The sequence below is a fragment of the Gavia stellata genome, chromosome 1 (genome assembly GCF_030936135.1).
Source record: "Gavia stellata isolate bGavSte3 chromosome 1, bGavSte3.hap2, whole genome shotgun sequence".
In the NCBI taxonomy this organism is placed as follows: Eukaryota; Metazoa; Chordata; class Aves; order Gaviiformes; family Gaviidae; genus Gavia; species Gavia stellata.
Window position 1 is genome coordinate 1,345,539 of NC_082594.1, and position 9,389 is coordinate 1,354,927.

At 53.7% G+C, this 9,389-nt stretch overlaps 1 protein-coding gene across 1 annotated transcript; it reads right to left on the minus strand.

Annotated features, from left to right (window-relative positions):
- Positions 1–25: 25 nt before the first annotated feature.
- On the minus strand, positions 26–6,059 carry WDR73 (WD repeat domain 73). Its single transcript, XM_059823842.1, has 8 exons — positions 5,998–6,059; positions 5,854–5,921; positions 5,144–5,232; positions 4,359–4,447; positions 3,364–3,431; positions 2,418–2,582; positions 1,013–1,387; positions 26–428 (listed from the first exon to the last, which is right to left on the minus strand). Exons 1-8 carry the CDS (start codon positions 6,057–6,059, stop codon positions 190–192), a joined length of 1,155 nt encoding a protein of 384 aa, XP_059679825.1. The 3' UTR covers positions 26–189.
- Positions 6,060–9,389: the final 3,330 nt, after the last annotated feature.

Here is a 9,389-nt window from a genome sequence, read left to right on the forward strand (position 1 = left end):
GAAGGCTGGTACGCAGGAGAACAAGTAACAGCATCAAAATTTTTTACTATATTAAAATAGCGCTCTTTACAGTTGGCTCTGTTCACTACAACTGTCTCGAAAGAGTATCTGCATGCAAACAGACACCTCGCAGCCTACGCAAACTAGAACATAAGCAGGAAACACACCACATCTCACCGAAAGAATGATCTACCCACACTTCCCACAAGACTGAACCCAGTCCCAAACGTGCAGGGAACCGTCGCTTGCTGCTGACAATAAAGTCCTCGGTTTCTGCGGATGCCACGTGTGCACTGTGACCAAGGGAGGGCCTCCGCTGCCGCCCGGTCCGCCGAACGCATGGCCTTTGTGGACAAAGATCGGTTCTGCTTCCCTGCCACAGCTGTCCCAGCTCTGCGCATCATACACGTGCACGGTCCCATCAAAACCTTGAATAAAAGGGAATCAGAGAGACCGCAGAAGTAAATTGCTTTGCTCTAGTCGCATTGGGCTCGCACTCACCTCCCCGCAGGGCTGCTGAGACAGAAAGGAGGACAAAGGCCCAGACTGACAATCTGTGACAGCAGAGCATCCAAGCCTCCGAGGAGCTTGTCTCAAACTAACAGCTGCCGGGGAGAACACGGGCCAGATCCAAAAAGCCTGCAGATTCACTAGCCTGAATTTGCAATGCTCTGGCCAAGAGGCAGCCTTGCCGGTCTTATCAGCGCAGTATCCCTGCGGCCAGGCTGTCACTGGCACTATCAGGGCAGTGTTTGCGAAGGGCTTGGGGTCTCTGTTCTCCCAGGAGGGAAGCGGGAGTCCCCCAGAACCCATCTGGGCCCCTTCTGTAGCTGTTGGAGAGAGGCAGCTGCAGAGGACGATTAGCTCGCCACGCTGCTGGCTCCAGGAGGAGCTCCGAACAACCACCCCCCTAACTGGGGTGTTTAAAAGTAAGGCAGGATGAACTGGGCCTCGATAGAAATAGAGACCCAAAAAGCATCCGGAAAAGGAGATCTCTGCCCAAAGCACGTACCTGAAACTGCAAGGCAGCTTTCCAGAGCAGGAGCCCAGGAGACGCACAGGAACTCCGCACCTGAGCTGGGAGGGGGAACTCTGCACTTTGCTGAGGCCAAGGACTCCGAGGTTTTTCTTACGTCTGTCAGGGTGAGGTGGCCTCCGCTCGAGAGGCAAGCTACGGGCTGAGAGCTTAAGTCAGAGCCTTGAGCTCTGCGCCCGACTCCCATGCACCACTGCTCGCCGCAAGGCGCCAAGGGGACGGACACAGCCTCCAAGGGACTCTGCGGCTGCCGAACGTCGGCCAGGAACAGCTGCCCCTTGGCACAGCAGAGGAGCAAGGTGTTGCAATCCAGGAACGCCAGGCCGCTGAGCTCCTCGCTGTTTCTGGAGTCTAGGAAAGAGAGGCAGATCTCAGATGCCACGAGGAGCGTTTGCACGATTTCTCCGCTGCAATCTTGCCTGAGGAAAGCAAATTTCCAGCCTTGTCCCTGGAAGTGGCTTTCAAGCAATGCTAGTTCGTCCAAGAGAGCCAGCAGCAGGGACTGACAGCCTGCTCGAGAATTCCCTCTGCACAGGATCTATGTGGAGCGGGCACAGCCTGCAGCCCTCAGAAGGTGATGTTAACACCCAGGCAGAGGAGACAGGCAGGCTCACAACTAACACTAGCTCTGTTTGAGCTCCCATGGGGGACCTGGCACGGACCAGGGCACTGACAGCAGATGCCTCCAGCACTACCCCTCAGTAGAGGGAGCCATGTGGGTCCCCGTGGCACGGGGACACAGCAGAGCAGTGACAAATAGACCTTACTTTTGCTCAGGGCCCTGTGTTACAGCCACTGGACACATAGACACACCTTTTCCTCACCAGGGGATGAAGTGTGTGGGTGTCTTACTGTGTAGGTGAAGGGAGATGGTCTCCAGGACCCCCAAAAAACCAGACCTGGGTTCACCACCTCGATGCAAGGCAGGGCTGGTTTAACGAGGCTGGCGTGATCCCTCCTCCCATCCGCACGGGCAGATCACAGAGTAACACAGAGCTCACTCAGAACTTGATGCCGATTTCAACGACCCCAAGCGATGTGACTCTCGGGCCAGCACCTCCCTTGTTTGGGACAACATACACAGCAGCCCTCTGCTAACCCGATTCTTTGCACTGAAACCATCTGTGGCGCGCTCGTAGGGCACAGATCTGGGGCAGAAGCCTGAGAAATCACTGTCAGGGGAGCAGTGAGAAGCTGGAGATGGATCAGAGCATTGTAACCTCTTTCCTCAAGACAACGTACTTTCTGCAAATATCTTTACACCCTTTGGCACATGTCTGAAAGCACCCACCCAGGGAAACATTTGCCACTTGAGCAGATACCCTTGTTTTACCCAAACCCCAGCTTTCCAAATATCAATCATTAGACTTGGTTTAAATACCTGCCATGTAGACATTTTTCCTCGATTCAACCTCTGTAATTTGGACACTGCTGAGTCTTGAGCCATGAAGGACCCACGGGGCTCTGGCCGAAATGGTTGCAATTTTAGCCCAAGGATGCCCAGTGCCGTTTTCTGTAGGTATGGCACTTACAGACTTAATAACATCTATTTGAAAGAGACATAAGCAGTTGTAAAACACATCAGGAGTCAAGTAATCCACAAGATTAAGCTGTTTCACAGCCTCATGAAGCTGAAAGTGACCTACTAAACCAATGAGAAATCCAATTATGCCCTAACCCCTCTCCAGAATAAAAGCACTCTTTCCAACACATCCAGCAAGGATTGACAACAAGCCATTTAAAATCGAGCAAAATGCATGGGAAGTTGTGAATACAGATGTTTATTTTCAATGAAGAAGAACAAGAAAACCTCTAATAACATTTTGCACTTCCTTTCTGGTGGTTTCAAAGCATTTCACAAGAGAGACAAAGCAATGGCAATCCTTTTCTAGAAGCAGGCAGACATAGGCTCAGAGAACTGAGGTCGTTCATGGTATATCCTGAAAGGTGATGTATGGAGCTCTTTATTTCTAACCCTTGGGGTTATTAAGGGTACGTTGTGCCAACTATATGATTAGGGCTTTTGTTTGTACGACCAAGAGCTCACAAATAAGTGGAAAGCCACTGTGACAGGCCTAAACCTACTAATTCTCTTCCGAGGTTTGTGCCGTCCAGTCCATCTCTTTCCAAGCCACCAGAATTGGTGTAGACACTTGTCTCGTGCCCTCCGCCTGCCCCCGCCACGCAAGGACAGTCACTCAGGGCTTCACTGAACGGGACTGGCGCTCCGCTCCTCATTTTACGCCCAGGAAGAAGGGGAAGCAAGAGATGCCTGACGCAAAGACTAGATTGAGAAACTGCTCAAGCGCAGAAACATGTTCCCTTACCGGAGTCCTCTGCTGACACCTGCCAGACCTGGAGGGAGCTGTCTGGCGGTCCGCTCGTCACCAGCAAGCTGAGGAAACAAAAAGAACCCCACAAAACTCTTTAGGAGCAGAGAACAGCCTTTTTGCCCTAGCCTGGAATAAACTGGTCTGCCTCTCCTCCTGTGCTGAGGAGCTCCTGCCTCTGCTTGGAGCAGAGAAGGGGCCGTAAGGACTGTAATCCCAGAACTCCTCATGCCAGGGTGCTCTACACAGCCCAGGCAAACACAATCCCAGGCAACGGCATTTAATTAGCACATTTTCCAAAAGCGCTAGACTAAGAACAGTGCAAAGAGCCCCAAAGTAGCAACTTGTGTAGGAGGAGAGAGCTGAACAAGTGAAATGAATCAGCCAGAGGGAAGTGTGTTTGCTTGGTCTGCAATCAACGGCAGGAAAAAACCTTCTGAACCTGCATAAGCAGGGACTTACAGAGCAGTGGCAGCAGCCACTAGTATCCTGCTCTGCCTGCTGAGCACCTCCACGCAGCGCTAAATGGAGAAGGAAGGGATGGCAAAGGCAGAGCAAGAAGCTATACAGGCCCCCGTTGCTCAGAAGTGGGGTAGGGAGGGATCCCTGGTGAGCCAGCATCAACGTCAGCAGCCCCTACAACTCAATTCTGGAAGAAGCTGAGGATTCAAGTTATCCAGCAGCAGCTTCAGTTTCCCTGCCAGCTGCTCCACAAGGCGCATGACTGCAGTTTTCAGTACCGCAACAGCGGGGTGCGCTCCATTTTGCTGAGCACCCCGATAGACGGCTCCTCTCCAAACACCAAGACAGGGTTCTGGGAGGACCACTACGTGTCACTGGCTGGCAGCTCCCCACCCAGACTCATGCTGCTCTCAGAGCTGGAAGGATTGACCAGCTGGGTTGGGAAGCAGGCAAGGAAATGGAGCTCTCTCTCAGTGGACAAGCCCCCTCTCCATCTCTAATACACCCCTGGAAGGATCCCGTGGCTGTACCTGGTGTCCGGCACTTGTTTCAGGCTGTACACCGGGCGGTTCGAAAATCCACCACATTCCACCTTGAAATCTCTCTCTGGACACAGACCCTAGAAATCAGAGGCAAAGTCATTTCTTCACACTTAGTGGCGCAGAAATTGGTGTGGTCAGTTACCAGGAAAAAAAGACAGAGACAAGAGACAGATTGTCGCTCGGTAAAGCTCTCGCCTGTCCAGTAATGCCTATTTCAGCAGAAGCTACAAGATTGAAGCATCCCAAACTAGAGGAAAAAAATTATGGAAAAGGTCCTGCCAAGAGCTTTGATCAGGTTCGTTATCATCCGTGCACATCTGGCTCAGGAGCTTTCTGCTTACCCAGTGACCAAACACCACCTTCTACTTTAGCGTAGAGGTCACCCACCCAAAGGCAGCAGCGTGGTGCCCCACGCTCGGGCACCTCAGCAAGTCCCTTCTTGATTGGCCTTGGTGTCCTCATCTGTCCTATTTTCCCCCAAAATGCTTTCATTCACACATCTGGAGATGAAGTTTTCATGGCACAAGCCGCCCGCAGAGCAGCAGGATTACGTGACTGGACTGCCAAACCGCGCTACCTCAACTGGCCAGCAGCCGGGTGAATTACGTGCTTTACCTTTTGACCAAAACTGCTCAAAACCTGGCCAAGTCCTTGTCAGAGCAACAGAGACCAGGTAACAGCTTGTGAAGCCCAGCCCAGCCCAGCCAGGTCTCTGAAGACATCAAGCCAAGGAGGACAGAGAGATCTGGTGCCGCCCTGGCTGCAACACCCACCTGGGTCTCCTTCGCCTGCAGCGTCGGTGGTGGGAGCAGCTGCAGGATCTCGTTCCCACCAGACTGGCCATACCCGGCTACACAGACCCCTTGGAGGTGGGGATGAAGAACCAGGGACAGGGTGAGGGATGCCCCCCGCCCCGCCTGGCCCACCCTCCCTGAGCCAGACCCCTGGGACATAGCATGGTCCATCCTGAACCATGGACACAGAGCCGCAGCCCAGGCTGAACCCCGGTACAGCCCCAGCCGCTTGGCCCCACTCCTGGGGCCCTGGCCCTGCACCCTGGCCTCCCCTGGGGGCCCTGGCCCTGCACCCTGGCCTCCCCTGGGGGCCCTGGCCCTGCACCCTGGCCTCCCCCCTCGGGGGCCCTGGCCCTGCACCCTGGCCTCCCCTGAGGGCCCTGGCCCTGCACCCTGGCCTCCCCTGGGGGCCCTGGCCCTGCACCCTGGCCTCCCCTGGGGGCCCTGGCCCTGCACCCTGGCCTCCCCTGGGGGCCCTGGCCCGGCCCGACCCCATGGCCTCCCTTCTCCCCCCTCGGTGGCCCCTGCCCGGCCCCGTGGCCATTTTCCCTACCCCCGGGGCCCCAGCCCAGCCCCTTGGCCCCCTTCCTTCCCCCGGTGCCCCGGCTCGGCCCTCGGAGGCCCGGCCCAGCCCCTCTCCTCCCCTCAGCACCACCCGGCCTGCCGCGGCCGGGCCGCTCCTCACTCACGGTTCCCCCGGGCCCATTCGATAACGCGGGTGGGCGCCTGGAGCTCGAAGGTGTGCAGGTCCTCGTACCTGCGGGGAGAAGGAGGGAGGGGAGGTTGGCGGGGCGGGGGGACCGGGGCCGGGGCCGGGGCCGGGGCTCCCTCACAGGCGCAGGGACTGCAGCAGCCACTCGTCCGCCTCCTCCTCCCCGGCGCCCACCGCCTCCATGGCAACGCCCGCCCGCCCGGCGCGCCTGTGACGTCACGCGGCGGCGCGCAACAGTGACGCTGCCGGGAGAGGCGGGGCGGGGCGGGGGCGCCTCAAAACCGGTCGCCGCCGGTTGAAAGCGGTTGGCGCCGGCGGCGCGGAGGGAAGCGGGGGGGGGCGGCGGTCGCCTCCCTGAGGGAAAAGGCCGCGGAGCGCGGGGGGTGTGTGGGGGAACGGTGTTATTCCCGCCGGAGTGGCCCCCGCGGGGGGTGTAGGGGTGGCCGAGGCCCTGGGGGCTGCGGGAGGCCGGGGGTGGCACGGTGGGGTGACACCGCGGCGTTGTCTGCAGTCGCGCATCTTATTTTAACAATCGGAACGCTAAAACGTAGGTAACAGTGCAGGCTTACGTGCGGGTTTGTAAGTAGAACCCAGGTAATAATGTGGTGCAGGGCTGGGCATCTTCTCAGTTGCGCAGAAATAGCCGCCTGTGGGCGCGGTGGTAAATTCAGAAGCCTCCCAAATCTTCGTAAAAGCCAGCCTGACCTCTGCCCTTTGTGCCAGTGCCTCTGTATAATGCGATGGTTATGTGCTGGTTCCCAACTAGGCTTTGCTTTCTCATTTTTGACAGTTAAACACGTCTTCTTCTTACATACTTAATTATTTTCCTGACAAGTGCCGTGTATCATCGCATCGACTCCGGTTGCCCCTGCCAAGAGGATGCCAAGAGGATGCAGGGCTGGGCCTTGCCGTGAGCCCACGTTTGCAGAAGGCAGTCACTCTTACAGCCATATGTTCCTCTCCGTTTCTCTCCAGCATAGGCTCAGACCTAGGTGAAGTTAAGGATAGGTGCAACTAACTTGCTTCCAGCTGTGAGTTCACTGCCTCTAACAGTGACGCTTCAGGATCAGTGGTGATAAGTGGGAGTTTATTACAGATTATTGTGCTTTTTCTGTCTTCTGGCTGGGTTTTAGCTGGCATGCAGAGTGTTTTGAGGCAAGCTGTGTCTATTTTCTGTAACACTGCAAGGTGGCGGCCTGCAGCTTCTGAGGTGGCTCTGGAGTCATCAGAAAAATGACTTGTTTTTACAGAAATACATCTGAATGGGAATCTTTTAGTCGGTGCAGTATCTCTTATGCTATTTGGCGTTCTGTATTGTTTATTTTTCCTTCCCTTTTCAGTGTGCTGTCAGCGTCGGTCCTGCAGAAGTTGTCAGAGAGGGATGGAGATGCTTTGGGCGGTTTTGTAGGACAGTTTCCTGGGCTCCTGCAGTGCTTGGAGAGGTGATAGGACATTCTGGGTGACATGACGGGTTCAGACTTGGGCTGTGCTGTCTGAACTCTGTGCTTGGGGCTAATTCAGTGCTGTCAGTACAGAACTGAGTGAGAAAGAAGCAAGGGCAGCAGTGCTGTGAAAACAAGGATGGAAAGCCTCTTCTTCCAGCCAAGAGGCCGTGCGCTGCTCTGGAAGCAGTAACTGGAGCTGGTCAATGCGAGAAGCAGTTCTCCTCACCGGTGGTTACTTTCCTGACATCCTCTGCTTTGTCACTTCAAGATATGTTGGTATTACCTGAAGACTTCGAGTCTGCAGCACAAATCTGCGTATCACCTCTTCCTTGAAAGTGGAATAGCGAGGAGCTAGATCATCAGCTGTCACAGCTAGGAAGGAACACTACCAAAGCAAACCCAGCAGCTCTTGAGGTCTGCCTATTTGTGGGAAAACTCTTCCAGAGTTCCAGAGAGCCTGAGTCGGAAAAATCCTCACAACAGTTTAACAAGAAGAGTTCCCTGAGGCTCTCTACTCTCATGTACAGGTGATATCTGTGGGCAGATCCTCATTTTTATCACACACGGATGAAGTTTGGCAAACCGTAAGATAGATGCAGGATGCCAGCCGACCTTGAAGGCCAAGGTGGACCAGCTCCAGCGCTGGACCCATGAACCTGCCTGATGATCTCTGTAAGACAGCCTGTTCTTGAACCTGTCCTGAAGCGCCATGTCCTTGTTTTTGTGAAATACGGCCCTGCTCTTTTCAGCTCTGTTCTCTGAACTCATGAGAGAAATAACCTCCTTTGTGATCCTTAATTGTCATGTAGGGAGGATCTGTGGGATCTGGCAGAGCCCTTTGGCTACTGTCATAGTTTTTCTTCAGTTAATTAGTTACTGAGGTATGGGCATATTGCAGTCTTCAGGGGTGAGTGACTATCGCTGCTGAAAGCTTGCTGAAAGCTTAAAGCTGATGAAAAACTAGAGGAGAGACTCTGTATTCAAAGAAATTTTACTAGGTGGATTTTCAGAGGCTTTTTGTATGAAGGGTGAGCTTATCCACGAAAATGGGCTGCTCAGCCCTGAAGGTCTAAGAATGAAATTAGTGAAGGCTGAGGTTATCATTCCTCATTCATGGCTGAAGGCACTCACCTCTTCATTTAGCCCCCATGTGGAAACAATCCATTTGCTCTCTATAAAGATGACATTTATATTTCTCCGAGACGCAGAAGTGAGTCTTTTTTATTCTGTGATGATTTGTCACCACGGAATCCCTGCAAGCATGTGGAGAAGGAGAATGGGAAGTGAAAAGGTTCTGAGGCAGCCCGGCGTGCCTTACGGAGATGGTCTCTAAGACAGAGTGATCTGAGGAGCTTTTACTAAGGCTTCTGGGATGACATACGGGTGACTCCTCTGAATGTAGATGAAGGTACCTAGTACTTGCTTTTTTTGAAGACACCATTGTTTTAACGGCTCCAATGCCTTATATTAAGAGAAAACTGATTTTTTTGGATGCTGATACAATTTATCAAACGCTTAAAGAATTTTTCCCTGTGCAGGTATCTTAAGAACATCCATTATTTGGTGAAGACGTTCCTGAGTGTGTTACTGTCTTGGGCACAGTAGAGGTGATGGTCAGTACTCCTCCGAGGGTATGACGAGATATCTGCTGAAATGAGCTGTTCCTCAGGCTGCAGACATTCAGCATTCTTTCATGTTCCTGTGGGCTCCATGCCAAAAGTGGTCACCCCTCTTGCATTTATAGTAAACTTCAAAGTGATGCAGAGGGATTCTTGGAAAGTTTGGTAGACCTGCCTTTCTTGCAGGCTGACTGCCCTGAAGAGCCTACCTTTTTGGAGCAAGTTAAAGAGTATTTCACTCTGGCCAAGACAGTGCCAGTCACTGTGACACGTTGATGAAAATCAGGGAGATGATGGACAGTGGTGTTTTCGGGACCTCCCTGCAAGCAAAATGTAATTTTGGGACTATTGCATTTCCCTTGGAGTCATTGCTTATTTTCAGGTAGAGGTGGGAAGGCCATTTCTTCAAGACTGTGTCTGGGAGTTAGCTGTTTTGAGCCATAAGGATC